The sequence below is a fragment of the Hyperolius riggenbachi genome, chromosome 2 (genome assembly GCF_040937935.1).
Source record: "Hyperolius riggenbachi isolate aHypRig1 chromosome 2, aHypRig1.pri, whole genome shotgun sequence".
In the NCBI taxonomy this organism is placed as follows: domain Eukaryota; kingdom Metazoa; phylum Chordata; class Amphibia; order Anura; family Hyperoliidae; genus Hyperolius; species Hyperolius riggenbachi.
Window position 1 is genome coordinate 26,890,945 of NC_090647.1, and position 20,059 is coordinate 26,911,003.

Genomic DNA, 20,059 nt, shown 5'->3' on the forward strand with positions numbered 1-20,059 from the left:
CACTGTGGTATATGTCAGAGCTATATAAATGTATAATAATAATAGTGTGTGACTGTGGTGAGGACATTAGAGTGTAAGCTCCTCTGGTCCTGATGGGAATGGATCAGTGATCTCTGTACAGCGCGGTGGAATATGTCAGAGCTATATAAATGTATAATAATAATAGTGTGTGACTGTGGTGAGGACATTAGAGTGTAAGCTCCTCTGGTGCAGAGACTGATGGGAATGGATCAGTGATCTCTGTACAGCGCTGTGGTATATGTCAGAGCTATATAAATGTATAATAATAACAGTGTGTGACTGTGGTGAGGACATTAGAGTGTAAGCTCCTCTGGTACAGACTGATTGGAATGGATCAGTGATCTCTGTACAGCGCTGTGGTATATGTCAGAGCTATATAAATGTATAATAGTGTGTGACTGTGGTGAGGACATTAGAGTGTAAGCTCCTCTGGTGCAGAGACTGATGGGAATGGATCAATGATCTCTGTACAATGCTGTGGTATATGTCAGAGCTATATAAATGTATAATAATAACAGTGTGTGACTGTGGTGAGGACATTAGAGTGTAAGCTCCTCTGGTGCAGAGACTGATGGGAATGGATCAGTGATCTCTGTACAGCGCTGTGGTATATGTCAGAGCTATATAAATGTATAATAATAATAGTGTGTGACTGTGGTGAGGACATTAGAGTGTAAGCTCCTCTGGTGCAGAGGCTGATGGGAATGGATCAGTGATCTCTGTACAGCGCTGTGGAATATGTCAGAGCTATATAAATGTATAATAATAATAGTGTGTGACTGTGGTGAGGACATTAGAGTGTAAGCTCCTCTGGTGCAGAGACTGATGGGAATGGATCAGTGATCTCTGTACAGCGCTGTGGTATATGTCAGAGCTATATAAATGTATAATAATAACAGTGTGTGACTGTGGTGAGGACATTAGAGTGTAAGCTCCTCTGGTGCAGAGACTGATGGGAATGGATCAGTGATCTCTGTACAGCGCTGTGGTATATGTCAGAGCTATATAAATGTATAATAATAACAGTGTGTGACTGTGGTGAGGACATTAGAGTGTAAGCTCCTCTGGTGCAGAGACTGATGGGAATGGATCAGTGATCTCTGTACAGCGCTGTGGTATATGTCAGAGCTATATAAATGTATAATAGTGTGTGACTGTGGTGAGGACATTAGAGTGTAAGCTCCTCTGGTGCAGAGACTGATGGGAATGGATCAGTGATCTCTGTACAGCGCTGTGGAATATGTCAGAGCTATATAAATGTATAATAATAATAGTGTGTGGCTGTGGTGAGGACATTAGAGTGTAAGCTCCTCTGGTGCAGAGACTGATGGGAATGGATCAGTGATCTCTGTACAGCGCTGTGGAATATGTCAGCGCTATATAAATGTATAATAATAATAGTGTGTGACTGTGGTGAGGACATTAGAGTGTAAGCTCCTCTGGTGCAGAGACTGATGGGAATGGATCAGTGATCTCTGTACAGCGCTGTGGTATATGTCAGAGCTATATAAATGTATAATAATAATAGTGTGTGACTGTGGTGAGGACATTAGAGTGTAAGCTCCTCTGGTGCAGAGACTGATGGGAATGGATCAGTGATCTCTGTACAGCGCTGTGGTATATGTCAGAGCTATATAATGTATAATAGTGTGTGACTGTGGTGAGGACATTAGAGTGTAAGCTCCTCTGGTGCAGAGGCTGATGGGAATGGATCACTGATCTCTTTACAGCGCTGTGGAATATGTCAGCGCTAAATAAATGTATAATAATAATAGTGTGTGACTGTGGTGAGGACATTAGAGTGTAAGCTCCTCTGGTGCAGAGACTGATGGGAATGGATCAGTGATCTCTGTACAGCGCTGTGGTATATGTCAGAGCTATATAAATGTATAATAATAAGTGTGTGACTGTGGTGAGGACATTAGAGTGTAAGCTCCTCTGGTGCAGAGACTGATGGGAATGGATCAGTGATCTCTGTACAGCGCTGTGGTATATGTCAGAGCTATATAATGTATAATAGTGTGTGACTGTGGTGAGGACATTAGAGTGTAAGCTCCTCTGGTACAGACTGATGGGAATGGATTGGCAATCTCTCTCATTACCTTTCATGGCCTCTGCGGCTTGGATAAGCTCAGTGACGGATCCGGCGACCTGCTTGGAGAATGTAGCCAGCTGCTGCTTGAGGTCAGGGCTGGGCTTCTGTAGGATCTGGGGGATTAGACGGATATGTGACATATATGTCATACAGGGTTAGGGCAGGCTTATAGTAGGTTTAGGACAGGGTTAGGGTTAAGGCAAGGGAAGTGTAAGAACAGGGTTAGGACAGTGTTATGGTAGGCTTATGATTAGGGCAGTGTTAGGGTTAGGACAGAGTTAGGGTATTGTCAGGGCAGGGTTAGTTTTAGTATTAGGGCAGTGTTAGGTCAGGACAGGGTTGCGGTTGAATTAGGATAGGGTTAGGGCAGTGTTAGGGATAGGGCAGAGTTAGGGCAGTGTTAGGGCAGTGTCAGGGTTAGTGCAGTGTTAGGATTAGGGCAGGGTTAGGGCAAGGTAAGGGTAGGATTAGGACAGGAATAGGGTAGGGTTAGGATTAGGACAAGGACAGTGTTAGGGCAGTTAGGGTTAGGCCAGTGTTAGGGTAGTGTTAGGACAGAGTTAGGGCAGTGTTAGGGTTAGGGCAGTGTGAGGGTTAGGGCAGAGTTAGGGTTAGGGCAGTGTGAGGGTTAGGGCAGTGTGAGGGTTAGGGCAGTGTGAGGGTTAGGGCAGTGTGAGGGTTAGGGCAGTGTGAGGGTTAGGGCAGTGTGAGGGTTAGGGCAGTGTGAGGGTTAGGGCAGTGTGAGGGTTAGGGCAGTGTTAGGGTTAGGGCAGAGTTAGGGTTAGGGCAGAGTTAGGGTTAGGGCAGAGTTAGGGTTAGGGCAGAGTTAGGGTTAGGGCAGAGTTAGGGTTAGGGCAGAGTCAGGGTTAGGGCAGAGTCAGGGTTAGGGCAGAGTCAGGGTTAGGGCAGAGTTAGGATTAGGGCAGAGTTAGGGTTAGGGCAGAGTTAGGGTTAGGGCAGAGTCAGGGTTAGGGCAGAGTTAGGATTAGGGCAGTGTTAGGATTAGGGCAGTGTTAGGATTAGGGCAGTGTTAGGGTTAGGGCAGTGTTATGGTTAGGGCAGTGTTAGGGCAGAGTTAGGATTAGGGCAGAGTTAGGATTAGGGCAGTGTTAGGATTAGGGCAGTGTTAGGATTAGGGCAGTGTTAGGATTAGGGCAGTGTTAGGATTAGGGCAGTATTAGGGTAAGGGCAGTGTTCGGGTTAGGGCAGTGTTAGGGTTAGGGCAGTGTTAGGGTAGGGATAGGGCAGTGTTGGGGTTAGGGCAGAGTTAGGGTTAGGGCAGAGTTAGGGTTAGGGCAGTGTTAGGGTTAGAGCAGAGTTAGGGTTAGGGCAGAGTTAGGGTTAGGGCAGTGTGATGTTTAGGGCAGTATTAGGGTAAGGGCAGTATTAGGGTAGTGTTAGGGCAGTGTTAGGGTTAGGGCAGAGTTAGGGCAGTGTTAGGGCAGTATTAAGGTTAGGGCAGTATTAGGGTAAGGGCAGTATTAGGGTTAGGGCAGAGTTAGGGTTAGGGCAGAGTTAGGGTTAGGGCAGTGTTAGGGTAGGGATAGGGCAGTGTTAGGGTAGGGATAGGGCAGTGTTAGGGTTAGGGCAGTGTTAGGGTTAGGGCAGAGTTAGGGTTAGGGCAGTGTTAGGGTTAGGGCAGTGTTAGGGTTAGGGCAGTGTTAGGGTTAGGGCAGTGTTAGAGATAGGGCAGTGTTAGGGTAGGCATAGGGCAGTGTTAGGGTTAGGGCAGGGGGTTAGGGTCCGGGCAGTGTTGGGGCAGTGTTAGGGTCAGGGCAGGGTTAGGGCAGTGTTAGGGTCAGGGCAGTGTTAGGGTCAGGGCAGTGTTAGGTTCAGGGCAGTGTTAGGTTCAGGGCAGTGTTAGGGTCAGGGCAGGGTTAGGGCAGTGTTGGGGCAGTGTTAGGGTCAGGGCAGGGTTAGGGCAGTGTTAGGGTTAGGGCAGGGGATTAGGATCCGGGCAGTGTTGGGGCAGTGTTAGGGTCAGGGCAGGGCTAGGGCAGTGTTAGGGTCAGGGCAGGGCTAGGGCAGTGTTAGGGTTAGGGCAGAGTTAGGGTTAGGGCAGAGTTAGGGTTAGGGCAGAGTTAGGGTTAGGGCAGAGTTAGGGTTAGGGCAGAGTTAGGGTTAGGGCAGAGTTAGGGTTAGGGCAGAGTTAGGGTTAGGGCAGAGTTAGGGTTAGGGCAGAGTTAGGGTTAGGGCAGAGTTAGGGTTAGGGCAGAGTTAGGGTTAGGGCAGAGTTAGGGTTAGGGCAGAGTTAGGGTTAGGGCAGAGTTAGGGTTAGGGCAGAGTTAGGGTTAGGGCAGTGTTAGGGTTAGGGCAGTGTTAGGGTTAGGGCAGTGTTAGGGTTAGGGCAGTGTTAGGGTTAGGGCAGTGTTAGGGTTAGGGCAGTGTTAGGGTTAGGGCAGTGTTAGGGTTAGGGCAGTGTTAGGTCAGTGTTAGGGTTAGGGCAGTGTTAGGGTAGGCATAGGGCAGTGTTAGGGTTAGGGCAGGGGGTTAGGGTCCGGGCAGTGTTGGGGCAGTGTTGGGGCAGTGTTAGGGTCAGGGCAGGGCTAGGGCAGTGTTAGGGTCAGGGCAGGGTCACGACGGACACTCACCACCAGCACATGTTCCAGCAGCTGCAGGTAGCCGATAGAGCACTCCTTGCCGAATCTCATGGCGCGGATCCGCACGTCTGCGGTGACTTCGGGGTGATACGCAGCTTCCTGTGTGAGGAGGGAGGAGGAGTCACTATGAGGTCACAATACTGACGCATGATAACACCCCCCCCCCCGGTATATATCCCACCTTGCAGGAGCGCAGCATGTCCGCTATGGCCCGCCGGCTCAGATTGGCCGTAGCGATAACATCCTCCTGACGACAAGAGTTCCCAGCAGCAACCGCCTTCGCAGTTGCCATGGTGATACCTTTGGTCATGCGGATAAAGTCTTCTGGTGTGGAGGTCTTTGGAGGAGGATCAGGAGATGTGAAGACCTGGAGATAAAATGCAAGACATGCGGATCATTCCAGAGCCTGTGTACAGGAGGGGGGCTCTGCTATACAGCTTCCGGGGCGAGACCTGGAGATAAAATGTAATACATGCGGACCATTCCATAGCCTGTGTACAGGAGGGGGGCTCTGCTATACAGCTTCCGGGGCGAGACCTGGAGATAAAATGTAATACATGCGGACCATTCCATAGCCTGTGTACAGGAGGGGGGTACTGCTATACAGCTTCCGGGGCGAGATCTGGCGATATAATGTAATACATGCAGACCATTCCATAGCCTGTGTACAGGAGGGGGGCTCTGCTATACAGCTTCCGGGGCGAGATCTGGCGATATAATGTAATACATGCAGACCATTCCATAGCCTGTGTACAGGAGGGGGGTACTGCTATACAGCTTCCGGGGCGAGATCTGGCGATATAATGTAATACATGCGGACCATTCCAGAGCCTGATATACAGCTTCCGGGGCAAGACCTGGAGATAAAATGCAAGACATGCGGATCATTCCAGAGCCTGTGTACAGGAGGGGGGCTCTGCTATACAGCTTCCGGGGTGAGCTCGGACAAACAGCTTCCCGGGCGAGGGTCACACGCTGACATACAGCCTCCGGGGCGAGGACCACACCCTGATTAACAGCTTCCGGGGCGAGGGCCACACCCTGATTAACAGCTTCCGGGGCGAGGGCCACACCCTGATTAACAGCTTCCGGGGCGAGGGCCACACCCTGATTAACAGGTTCCGGGGCGAGGGCCACACACTGATTAACAGGTTCCGGGGCGAGGGCCACACACTGATTAACAGCTTCCGGGGCGAGGGCCACACACTGATTAACAGCTTCCGGGGCGAGGGCCACACCCTGATTAACAGCTTCCGGGGCGGGGGTCACATGCTGACTAACAGCCTCCGGGGCGAGGGCCACACCCTGATTAACAGCTTCCGGGGCGAGGGCCACACCCTGATTAACAGCTTCCGGGGCGAGGGCCACACCCTGATTAACAGCTTCCGGGGCGAGGGCCACACCCTGATTAACAGCTTCCGGGGCGAGGGCCAAACCCTGATTAACAGCTTCCGGGGCGAGGGCCACACCCTGATTAACAGCCTCCGGGGCGAGGGTCACATGCTGACTAACAGCCTCCGGGGCGAGGGCCACACGCTGATTAACAGCTTCCGGGGCGAGGGCCACACCCTGATTAACAGCCTCCGGGGCGAGGGCCACACCCTGATTAACAGCTTCCGGGGCGAGGGCCACACCCTGATTAACAGCCTCCGGGGCGAGGGCCACACCCTGATTAACAGCTTCCGGGGCGGGGACCACACCCTGATTAACAGCTTCCGGGGCGAGGGCCACACCCTGATTAACAGCCTCCGGGGCGAGGGCCACACCCTGATTAACAGCTTCCGGGGCGAGGGCCACACGCTGACATACAGCCTCCGGGGCGAGGGCCACACCCTGATTAACAGCTTCCGGGGCGAGGGCCAAACCCTGATTAACAGCTTCCGGGGCGAGGGCCACACCCTGATTAACAGCTTCCGGGGCGAGGGCCACACCCTGATTAACAGGTTCCGGGGCGAGGGCCACACACTGATTAACAGCTTCCGGGGCGAGGGCCACACACTGATTAACAGCCTCCGGGGCGAGGGTCACATGCTGACTAACAGCCTCCGGGGCGAGGGCCACACCCTGATTAACAGCTTCCGGGGCGAGGGCCACACCCTGATTAACAGCTTCCGGGGCGAGGGCCACACCCTGATTAACAGCCTCCGGGGCGAGGGCCACACCCTGATTAACAGCTTCCGGGGCGAGGGCCACACGCTGACATACAGCCTCCGGGGCGAGGGCCACACCCTGATTAACAGCTTCCGGGGCGAGGGCCAAACCCTGATTAACAGCTTCCGGGGCGAGGGCCACACCCTGATTAACAGCTTCCGGGGCGAGGGCCACACCCTGATTAACAGGTTCCGGGGCGAGGGCCACACACTGATTAACAGCTTCCGGGGCGAGGGCCACACACTGATTAACAGCCTCCGGGGCGAGGGTCACATGCTGACTAACAGCCTCCGGGGCGAGGGCCACACCCTGATTAACAACTTCCGGGGCGAGGGCCACACGCTGACATACAGCCTCCGGGGCGAGGGCCACACCCTGACATACAGCCTCCGGGGCGGGGACCACACCCTGATTAACAGCTTCCGGGGCGAGGGCCAAACCCTGATTAACAGCTTCCGGGGCGAGGGCCACACCCTGATTAACAGCTTCCGGGGCGAGGGCCAAACCCTGATTAACAGCTTCCGGGGCGAGGGCCAAACCCTGATTAACAGCTTCCGGGGCGAGGGCCACACCCTGATTAACAGCTTCCGGGGCGAGGGTCACATGCTGACATACAGCCTCCGGGGCGAGGGCCACACCCTGATTAACAGCCTCCGAGGCGAGGGCCACACCCTGGCCCTAATATACAGCCTCCGGGGCGAGGGCCACACGCTGACATACAGCCCCCGGGCGAGGACCACACCCTGGCCTTGATATAGCTACCAAGACGAGGGCCAAACCCTGATATACAGGGAGAGGAAGGTAGTGTGGGGACAGGAAAAGACACAGAAGGGTAGTGTGGGGACAGGAGAAGACAGAGGAGGGTAGTGCTGAGACAGGAGAAGACAGAGGAGGGTAGTGTGGGGACAGAGGAGGGTAGAGTGGGGACAGGAGAAGACAGAGGAGGGTAGTGTGGGGACAGGAGAAGACAGAGGAGGGTAGTGTGGGGACAGAGGAGGGCAGTGTGGGGACAGGAGAAGACACAGGAGGGTAGTGTGGGGACAGGAAAGGACAGAGGAGGATAGTGTGAGGACAGGAGAAGACACAGGAGGGTAGTGTGGGGACAGAGGATAGTAGTGTGGGGACAGGAGAGGACAGAGGAGGGCAGTGTGGGGACAGGAGAGGACAGAGGAGGGCAGTGTGGGGACAGGAGAGGACAGAGGAGGGTAGTGTGAGGACAGAGGAGGGTAGTGTGAGGACAGAGGAGGGTAGTGTGGGGACAGAGGAGGGTAGTGTGGGGACAGGAGAAGACACAGGAGGGCAGTGTGAAGAAAGGAGAGGACAGAGGAAGGTAGTGATGGGACAGAGGAGGGTAGTGTGTGGACATAAGAGGACAGAGGAGGGTAGTGTTGGGACAGGAGAAGACACAGGAGGGTAGTGTGGGGACAGGAAAGGACAGAGGAGGATAGTGTGAGGACAGAAGACGACACAGGAGGGTAGTGCTGGGACAGAGGATGGTAGTGTGGGGACAGAAGAGGACAGAGGATGGTAGTGTGGGGACAGGAGAGGACAGAGGAGGGCAGTGTGGGGACAGGAGAGAACAGAGGAGGGTAGTGTGAGGACAGAGGAGGGCAGTGTGGGGACAGAGGAGGGCAGTGTGGGGACAGAGGAGGGTTGTGTGGGGACAGAGGAGGGTAGTGAGGAGACAAGAGAGGACAGAGGAGGGTAGTGAGGAGACGAGAGAGGACACAGGATGTTAGTGTAGGAACAGAGGAGGGTAGTGTGGGAACAGAAAAAAAGGAGGAGGGTTGTGTGGGGACAGGAGAAAACAGAGGAGGCTAGTGTGGGGACAGAGGAGGGTAGTGAGGGGACAAGAGAGGACAGATTAGGGTAGTGTAGGGACAGAGGAGACTAGTGTGGAGAAAGAGAATAGTGTGGGGACAGAGGATAGTGTGTGGGGGGACAGAGGAGAATAGTGTGTGTGGGGACAGAGAAGGATAGTGTGTGTGGGGACAGAGGAGGATAGTGTGTGTGGGGACAGAGGAGGATAGTGTGTGTGGGGACAGAGGAGGATAGTGTGTGTGGGGACAGAGGAGGATAGTGTGTGTGGGGACAGAGGAGGATAGTGTGTGTGGGGACAGAGGAGGATAGTGTGTGTGGGGACAGAGGAGCACAGTGTGTGTGGGGACAGAGGAGAATAGTGTGTGTGGGGCCAGAGGAGGATAGTGTGGGGACAGAGGAGGATAGTGTGGGGACAGAGGAGGATAGCGTGGGGCCAGAGGAGGATAGCGTGGGAACAGAGGAGAATAGCGTGGGGACAGAGGAGGATAGCGTGGGGACAGAGGAGACTAGCGTGGGGACAGAGGAGACTAGCGTGGGGACAGAGGAGACTAGTGTGGGGGACAGAGGAGGGTAGTATGGGGACAGGAGGGTAGTGTGGGGACAGGAGGGTAGTGTGGGGACAGAGGAGGGTAGTGTGGGGACAGAGGAGGGTAGTGTGGGGACAGAGGAGGGTAGTGTGGGGACAGAGGAGGGTAGTGTGCGGACAGAGGAGGGTAGTGTGCGGACAGAGGAGGGTAGTGTGCGGACAGAGGAGAACAGTGTGGGGACAGAGGAGAACAGTGTGGGGACAGAGGAAGGTAGTGTGGGGACAGAGGAGGGTAGTGTGGGACAGAGGAGAGTAGTGTGGGGACAGAGAAGAGTAGTGTGGGGACAGAGAATAGCGTGGGGACAGAGGAGATTAGTGTGGGAATAGAGAAGGTTAGTGTGGGGACCTAGGAGAATTATGTGAGGCCAGAAAAGGGTAGTGTGGGGACAGAGGAGAGTAGTGTGGGGACAGAGGAAGGTAGTGTGGGGACAGAGGAAGGTAGAGTGGGGACAGAGGAGGGTAGTGTGGGGAAAGAGAAGGGTAGTGTGGGGACAGAGGAAGGTAGTGTGGGGAAAGAGGAGAATAGTGTGGGGACAGAGGAAGGTAGTGTGGGGACAGAGGAAGGTAGTGTGGGGACAGAGGAAGGTAGTGTGGGGACAGAGGAAGGTAGTGTGGGGACAGAGGAAGGTAGTGTGGGGACAGAGGAAGGTAGTGTGGGGACAGAGGAAGGTAGTGTGGGGACAGAGGAAGGTAGTGTGGGGACAGAGGAAGGTAGTGTGGGGACAGAGGAAGGTAGTGTGGGGACAGAGGAAGGTAGTGTGGGGACAGAGGAAGGTAGTGTGGGGACAGAGGAAGGTAGTGTGGGGACAGAGGAAGGTAGTGTGGGGACAAAGGAGAATAGTGTGGGGACAGAGGAGAATAGTGTGGGGACAAAGGAGAATAGTGTAGGGACAAAGGAGAATAGTGTGGGGACAGAGGAAGGTAGTGTGGGGACAGAGGAAGGTAGTGTGGGGACAGAGGAAGGTAGAGTGGGGACAGAGGAAGGTAGTGTGGGGACAGAGGAAGGTAGTGTGGGGACAGAGGAAGGTAGTGTGGGGACAGAGGAAGGTAGTGTGGGGACAGAGGAGAATAGTGTGGGGACAGAGGAGAATAGTGTGGGGACAGAAGAGGGTAGTGTGGGGAAAGAGAAGGGTAGTGTGGGGACAGAGGAGAATAGTGTGGGGACAGAGGAAGGTAGTGTGGGGACAGAGGAAGGTAGTGTGGGGACAGAGGAAGGTAGTGTTGGGACAGAGGAAGGTAGTGTGGGGACAGAGGAAGGTAGTGTGGGGACAGAGGAAGGTAGTGTGGGGACAGAGGAAGGTAGTGTGGGGACAGAGGAGAATAGTGTGGGGACAGAGGAGAATAGTGTGGGGACAGAGGAGGGTAGTGTGGGGACAGAGGAGAATAGTGTGGGGACAGAGGAGGGTAGTGTGGGGAAAGAGAAGGGTAGTGTGGGGACAGAGGAGAATAGTATGGGGACAGAGGAGAATAGTATGGGGACAGAGGAGAATAGTGTGGGGACAGAAGAGGGTAGTGTGGGGAAAGAGAAGGGTAGTGTGGGGACAGAGGAGAATAGTGTGGGGACAGAGGAGAATAGTGTGGGGACAGAGGAAGGTAGTGTGGGGACAGAGGAAGGTAGTGTGGGGACAGAGGAAGGTAGTGTGGGGACAGAGGAGAATAGTGTGGGGACAGAGGAGAATAGTGTGGGGACAGAGGAGGGTAGTGTGGGGACAGAGGAGAATAGTGTGGGGACAGAGGAGGGTAGTGTGGGGAAAGAGAAGGGTAGTGTGGGGACAGAGGAGAATAGTATGGGGACAGAGGAGAATAGTGTGGGGACAGAGGAGAATAGTATGGGGACATTTGTCCTTTCCCCCTGGGTAAAACATGGGTACTGCCTTCCTTTTTGCCCCAGCATTCTCACCTGCAGCTCCTGACGTATGTGTTCTATAGTGCCCTCTAGAGCTCGCGTTCCCTTGGTGGCCTCATCTTCCACAGCCTTGACGGTTTTCAGAAGAGATGTCACATTGGTCACCATAACCTAAACACAAGAAGAAATTAGACCGGCCGGGCATTGCCTCAACTCCACCAAATCTGTCCCGCTCCAACCCCCAGCCCCCCCCCCCCCCCCCCCCCAAGTCTGGCAGCCCACCTCGGACTCCCCCCATCTCACCAAGACTCTCCCGCTCCAACCCGCAGACACCCCAAGTCTGGCAGCCCACCTCGGACTCCCCCCATCTCACCAAGACTCTCCCGCTCCAACCCGCAGACACCCCAAGTCTGGCAGCCCACCTCGGACTCCCCCCATCTCACCAAGACTCTCCCGCTCCAACCCGCAGACACCCCAAGTCTGGCAGCCCACCTCGGACTCCCCCCATCTCACCAAGACTCTCCCGCTCCAACCCGCAGACACCCCAAGTCTGGCAGCCCACCTCGGACTCCCCCCATCTCACCAAGACTCTCCCGCTCCAACCCGCAGACACCCCAAGTCTGGCAGCCCACCTCGGACTCCCCTCATCCCACCAAGTCTCTCCCGCTCCAACCCGCAGACACCCCAAGTCTGGCAGCCCACCTCGGACTCCCCCCATCTCACCAAGACTCTCCCGCTCCAACCCGCAGACACCCCAAGTCTGGCAGCCCACCTCGGACTCCCCTCATCCCACCAAGTCTCTCCCGCTCCAACCCGCAGACACCCCAAGTCTGGCAGCCCACCTCGGACTCCCCTCATCCCACCAAGTCTCTCCAGCTCCAAGCCCCGGGCACCCCAATTTCGGCAGCCCTCCTCTGACTCTCCCGTATCTCACCAAAACTCTCCTGCTCCAACCCCCAGCCCCCCCCCCCCCCCCCGAAGTCTGGCAGCCCTCCTCTGCCCCTCTCCCACAATCTCACCTTGGCAGAGTTCTTCAGCTGATAAACCGATGGATCATCACTGGACTTCCCTGCTGCTGCTTTCGTGGCACTGATGAGATCACCCAATGCTTTTGCCACATCTTTCACGGCATTTATAAGGACCACCTGCAAAAATGGCCAGAGACAGCGTGACATCGCAAGGGTCTCAATGACATCACACAACACAGGAACCATCCCTCCAACACAGAGAACACAGGGGGACTCAGATGACGTACTATCCGTGAGGTCCACACTGACACCAACATCACTCTATGCCACCTATACATGGCATCCAAGATAGTGACATCACTCCATACCACCTATACATGGCAACCAAGATAGTGACATCACTCCATACCACCTATACATGGCATCCAAGATAGTGACATCACTCCATACCACCTATACATGGCAACCAAGATAGTGACATCACTCCATACCACCTATACATGGCATCCAAGATAGTGACATCACTCCATACCACCTATACATGGCATCCAAGATAGTGACATCACTCCATACCACCTATACATGGCATCCAAGATAGTGACATCACTCCATACCACCTATACATGGCATCCAAGATAGTGACATCACTCCATACCACCTATACATGGCAACCAAGATAGTGACATCACTCCATACCACCTATACATGGCATCCAAGATAGTGACATCACTCCATACCACCGATACATGGCATCCAAGTTAGTGACATCACTCCATACCACCTATACATAGCATCCAAGATAGTGACATCATACCATGCCACCTATACATGGCATCCAAGATAGTGACATCACTCCATACCACCTATACATGGCAACCAAGATAGTGACATCACTCCATACCACCTATACATGGCATCCAAGATAGTGACATCACTCCATACCACCTATACATGGCATCCAAGATAGTGACATCACTCCATACCACCTATACATGGCAACCAAGATAGTGACATCACTCCATACCACCTATACATGGCAACCAAGATGGTGACATCACTCCATACCACCTATACATGGCATCCAAGATAGTGACATCACTCCATACCACCTATACATGGCATCCAAGATAGTGACATCACTCCATACCACCTATACATGGCATCCAAGATAGTGACATCACTCCCTATCACCTATACATGGCATCCAAGATAGTGACATCACTCCATACCACCTATACATGGCATCTAAGATAGTGACATCATACCATGCCACCTATACATGGCATCCAAGATAGTGACATCACTCCATACCACCTATACATGGCATCCAAGATAGTGAAATCACTCCATACCACCTATACATGGCATCCAAGATAGTGACATCACTCCATACCACCTATACATGGCATCCAAGATAGTGACATCACTCCATACCACCTATACATGGCATCCAAGATAGTGACATCACTCCATACCACCTATACATGGCATCCAAGATAGTGACATCACTCCATACCACTGATACATGGCATCCAAGATAGTGACATCACTCCATACCACCTATACATGGCATCCAAGATAGTGACATCACTCCATACCACCTATACATGGCATCCAAGATAGTGACATCACTCCATACCACCTATACATGGCATCCAAGATAGTGACATCACTCCATACCACCTATACATAGCATCCAAGATAGTGACATCACTCCATACCACCTATACATGGCATCCAAGATAGTGACATCACTCCATACCACCTATACATGGCATCCAAGATAGTGACATCACTCCATACCACCTATACATAGCATCCAAGATAGTGACATCATACCATGCCACCTATACATGGCATCCAAGATAGTGACATCACTCCATACCACCTATACATGGCATCCAAGATAGTGACATCACTCCATACCACCTATACATGGCATCCAAGATAGTGACATCACTCCATACCACTGATACATGGCATCCAAGATAGTGACATCACTCCATACCACCTATACATGGCATCCAAGATAGTGACATCACTCCATACCACCTATACATGGCATCCAAGATAGTGACATCACTCCATGCCACCTATACATGGCATCTAAGATAGTGACATCACTCCATACCACCTATACATGGCATCCAAGATAGTGACATCACTCCATACCACCTATACATGGCATCCAAGATAGTGACATCACTCCATACCACCTACACATGGCATCCAAGATAGTGACATCACTCCATACCACCTATACATGGCATCCAAGATAGTGACATCACTCCATGCCACCTATACATGGCATCCTAGATAGTGACATCACTCCATACCACCTATACATGGCATCCAAGATAGTGACATCACTCCATACCACCTATACATGGCATCCAAGATAGTGACATCACCCCATACCACCTATACATGGCATCCAAGATAGTGACATCACTCCATACCACCTATACATGGCATCCAAGATAGTGACATCATACCATGCCACCTATACATGGCATCCAAGATAGTGACATCACTCCATACCACCTATACATGGCATCCAAGATAGTGACATCACTCCATACCACCTATACATGGCATCCAAGATAGTGACATCACTCCATACCACTGATACATGGCATCCAAGATAGTGACATCACTCCCTATCACCTATACATGGCATCCAAGATAGTGACATCACTCCATACCACCTATACATGGCATCCAAGATAGTGACATCACTCCATACCACCTATACATGGCATCCAAGATAGTGACATCATACTATGCCACCCATACATGGCATCCAAGATAGTGACATCACTCCATTCCACCTATACATGGCATCCAAGATAGTGACATCACTCCATACCACCTATACATGGCATCCAAGATAGTGACATCACTCCATACCACCTATACATGGCATCCAAGATAGTGACATCACTCCATACCACCTATACATGGCATCCAAGATAGTGACATCACTCAATACCACCTATACATGGCATCCAAGATAGTGACATCACTCCATACCACCTATACATGGCATCCAAGATAGTGACATCACTCCATACCACCTATACATGGCAACCGAGATAGTGACATCACTCCATACCACCTATACATGGCATCCAAGATAGTGACATCATACTATGCCACCCATACATGGCATCCAAGATAGTGACATCATACCATGCCACCTATACATGGCATCCAAGATAGTGACATCACTCCATACCACCTATACATGGCATCCAAGATAGTGACATCACTCCATACCACCTATACATGGCATCCAAGATAGTGACATCACTCCATACCACTGATACATGGCATCCAAGATAGTGACATCACTCCATACCACCTATACATGGCATCCAAGATAGTGACATCACTCCATACCACCTATACATGGCATCCAAGATAGTGACATCACTCCATGCCACCTATACATGGCATCTAAGATAGTGACATCACTCCATACCACCTATACATGGCATCCAAGATAGTGACATCACTCCATACCACCTATACATGGCATCCAAGATAGTGACATCACTCCATACCTCCTATACATGGCATCCAAGATAGTGACATCACTCCATACCACCTATACATGGCATCCAAGATAGTGACATCACTCCATACCACTGATACATGGCATCCAAGATAGTGACATCACTCCATACCACCTATACATGGCATCCAAGATAGTGACATCACTCCATACCACCTATACATGGCATCCAAGATAGTGACATCACTCCATGCCACCTATACATGGCATCTAAGATAGTGACATCACTCCATACCACCTATACATGGCATCCAAGATAGTGACATCACTCCATACCACCTATACATGGCATCCAAGATAGTGACATCACTCCATACCACCTACACATGGCATCCAAGATAGTGACATCACTCCATACCACCTATACATGGCATCCAAGATAGTGACATCACTCCATGCCACCTATACATGGCATCCTAGATAGTGACATCACTCCATACCACCTATACATGGCATCCAAGATAGTGACATCACTCCATACCACCTATACATGGCATCCAAGATAGTGACATCACCCCATACCACCTATACATGGCATCCAAGATAGTGACATCACTCCATACCACCTATACATGGCATCCAAGATAGTGACATCATACCATGCCACCTATACATGGCATCCAAGATAGTGACATCACTCCATACCACCTATACATGGCATCCAAGATAGTGACATCACTCCATACCACCTATACATGGCATCCAAGATAGTGACATCACTCCATACCACTGATACATGGCATCCAAGATAGTGACATCACTCCCTATCACCTATACATGGCATCCAAGATAGTGACATCACTCCATACCACCTATACATGGCATCCAAGATAGTGACATCACTCCATACCACCTATACATGGCATCCAAGATAGTGACATCATACTATGCCACCCATACATGGCATCCAAGATAGTGACATCACTCCATTCCACCTATACATGGCATCCAAGATAGTGACATCACTCCATACCACCTATACATGGCATCCAAGATAGTGACATCACTCCATACCACCTATACATGGCATCCAAGATAGTGACATCACTCAATACCACCTATACATGGCATCCAAGATAGTGACATCACTCCATACCACCTATACATGGCATCCAAGATAGTGACATCACTCCATACCACCTATACATGGCAACCGAGATAGTGACATCACTCCATACCACCTATACATGGCATCCAAGATAGTGACATCATACCATGCCACCCATACATGGCATCCAAGATAGTGACATCACTCCATACCACCTATACATGGCATCCAAGATAGTGACATCACTCCATACCACCTATACATGGCATCCAAGATAGTGACATCACTCCCTATCACCTATACATGGCATCCAAGATAGTGACATCACTCCATACCACCTATACATGGCATCTAAGATAGTGACATCATACCATGCCACCTATACATGGCATCCAAGATAGTGACATCATACCATGCCACCTATACATGGCATCCAAGATAGTGACATCACTCCATACCACCTATACATGGCATCCAAGATAGTGACATCACTCCATACCACCTATACATGGCATCCAAGATAGTGACATCACTCCATACCACCTATACATGGCATCCAAGATAGTGACATCACTCCATGCCACCTATACATGGCATCTAAGATAGTGACATCACTCCATACCACCTATACATGGCATCCAAGATAGTGGCATCACTCCATACCACCTATACATGGCATCCAAGATATGGCAGTGCTGAATAAATGCATAATAATAATATGGTAGGATATTAGACTATGACTATGGTAGGATTAGAGTGTGAGCTCCTCTGAGGACAGTCAGTGACATGACTATGTACTCTGTAATGTGCTGCAGAAGATGTCAGTGCTATATAAATACATAATATTAATATGGTAGGACATTACACTACGACTATGGTAGGATTAGATCGTGAGCTCCTCTGAGGACAGTCAGTGACATGACTATGTACTTTGTAATGTGCTGCAGGAGATGTCAGTGCTATATAAATACATAATAATAATATGGTAGGACATTAGACTAGGACTATGATAGGATTATAGTGTGAGCTCCTCTGAGGACAGTCAGTGACATGACTATGTACTCTGTAATGTGCTGCAGAAGATGTCAGTGCTATATAACTACATAATAATAATAATATGGTAGGACATTAGACTAGGACTATGATAGGATAATAGTGTGAGCTCCTCTGAGGACAGTCAGTGACATGACTATGTACTCTGTACAGTGCTGCAGAAGATGTCAGTGCTATATAAATACATAATAATAATATGGTAGGACATTAGACTATGACTATGGTAGGATTAGAGTGTGAGCTCCTCTGAGGACAGTCAGTGACATGACTATGTACTCTGTAAAGTGCTGCAGGAGATGTCAGTGCTATATAAATACATAATAATAATATGGTAGGGCATTAGACTATGACTATGGTAGAATTAGAGTGTGAGCTCCTCTGAGGACAGTCAGTGACATGACTATGTACTCTGTAAAGTACTGCAGGAGATGTCAGTGCTATATAAATACATAATAATAATATGGTAGGACATTACACTATGACTATGGTAGGATTAGAGTGTGAGCTCCTCTGAGGACAGTCAGTGACATGACTATGTACTCTGTAAAGTACTGCAGGAGATGTCAGTGCTATATAAATACATAATAATAATATGGTAGGACATTAGACTATGACTATGGTAGGATTAGATTGTGAGCTCCTCTGAGGACAGTCAGTGACATGACTATGTACTCTGTAATGTGCTGCAGAAGATGTCAGTGCTATATAAATACATAATAATAGTGTGGTAGGACATTAGACTATGACTATGGTAGGATTCGATTGTGAGCTCCTCTGAGGACAGTCAGTGACATGACTATGTACTCTGTAATGTGCTGTAGAAGATGTCAGTGCTATATAAATACATAATAATAATATAATAGGACATTAGACTATGACTATTGTAGGATTAGATTGTGAGCTCCTCTGAGGACAGTCAGTGACATGACTATGTACTCTGTAATGTGCTGCAGGAGGTGTCAGTGCTATATAAATACATAATAATAATATGGTAGAACATTAGACTAGGACTATGGTAGGATTAGAGTGTGAGCTCCTCTGAGGACAGTCAGTGACATGACTATGTACTCTGTAATGTGCTGCAGAAGATGTCAGTGCTATATAAATACATAATAGTAATATGGCAGGACATTAGACTATGACTATGGTAGGATTAGAGTGTGAGCTCCTCTGAGGACAGTCAGTGACATGACTATGTACTCTGTAATGTGCTGCAGAAGATGTCAGTGCTATATAAATACATAATAATAATATGGTAGGACATTACACTATGACTATGGTAGGATTAGATTGTGAGCTCCTCTGAGGACAGTCAGTGACATGACTATGTACTCTGTAATGTGCTGCAGGAGATGTCAGTGCTATATAAATACATAATAATAATATGGTAGGACATTAGACTATGACTATGGTAGGATTAGAGTGTGAGCTCCTCTGAGGACAGTCAGTGACATGGCTATGTACTCTGTAATGTGCTGCAGAAGATGTCAGTGCTATATAAATACATAATAATAATATGGTAGGACATTACACTATGACTATGGTAGGGTTAGAGTGTGAGCTCCTCTGAGGACAGTCAGTGACATGACTATGTACTCTGTAATGTGCTGCAGAAGGTGTCAGTGCTATATAAATACATAATAATAATATGGTAGGACATTAGACTATGGAAGGGTTACAGTGTGTACCCCTCTGAGGACAGTTAGTGGCATGACTATGTACTCTGTAATGTGCTGCAGAAGATGTCAGTGCTATATAAATACATAATAATAATATGGTAGGATATTACACTATAACTATGGTAGGATTAGAGTGTGAGCTCCTCTGAGGACAGTCAGTGACATGACTATGTGCTCTGTAATGTGCTGCAGAAGATGTCAGTGCTATATAAATACATAATAATATGGTAGGACATTAGACTATGACAGGATTAGACTGTGAGCTCCCCTGAGGACAGTCAGTGACATGACTATGTACTCTGTAATGTGCTGCAGAAGATGTCAGTGCTATATAAATACATAATAATAATATGGTAGGACATTAGATTATGACTATGGTAGGATTAGAGTGTGAGCTCCTCTGAGGACAGTCAGTGACATGACTATGTACTCTGTAATGTGCTGCAGAAGGTGTCAGTGCTATATAAATACATAATAATAATATGGTAGGACATTAGACTATGGAAGGGTTACAGTGTGTACCCCTCTGAGGACAGTTAGTGGCATGACTATGTACTCTGTAATGTGCTGCAGAAGATGTCAGTGCTATATAAATACATAATAATAATATGGTA

At 49.8% G+C, this 20,059-nt stretch overlaps 2 protein-coding genes across 2 annotated transcripts in view; both read right to left on the bottom strand.

The window, feature by feature from the left end:
• The window catches only part of LOC137542918 (zinc finger BED domain-containing protein 4-like), a 275,159-nt gene that overhangs the window by 207,306 nt on the left and 47,794 nt on the right, over positions 1-20,059 (bottom strand). The gene's annotated exons all lie outside the window — the stretch shown is intronic.
• Positions 1-20,059, bottom strand: part of LOC137545399 (talin-1-like) — an 86,774-nt gene that overhangs the window by 43,992 nt on the left and 22,723 nt on the right. Inside the window, exons 3-7 of the mRNA XM_068266582.1 lie at positions 12,140-12,265; positions 11,175-11,291; positions 4,898-5,083; positions 4,708-4,815; positions 2,124-2,229 (exon numbers count right to left, since the gene is read on the bottom strand). Of these exons, the coding sequence (XP_068122683.1) occupies positions 2,124-2,229; positions 4,708-4,815; positions 4,898-5,083; positions 11,175-11,291; positions 12,140-12,265 (643 nt within the window). The remainder of the gene's footprint in view (positions 1-2,123; positions 2,230-4,707; positions 4,816-4,897; positions 5,084-11,174; positions 11,292-12,139; positions 12,266-20,059) is intronic.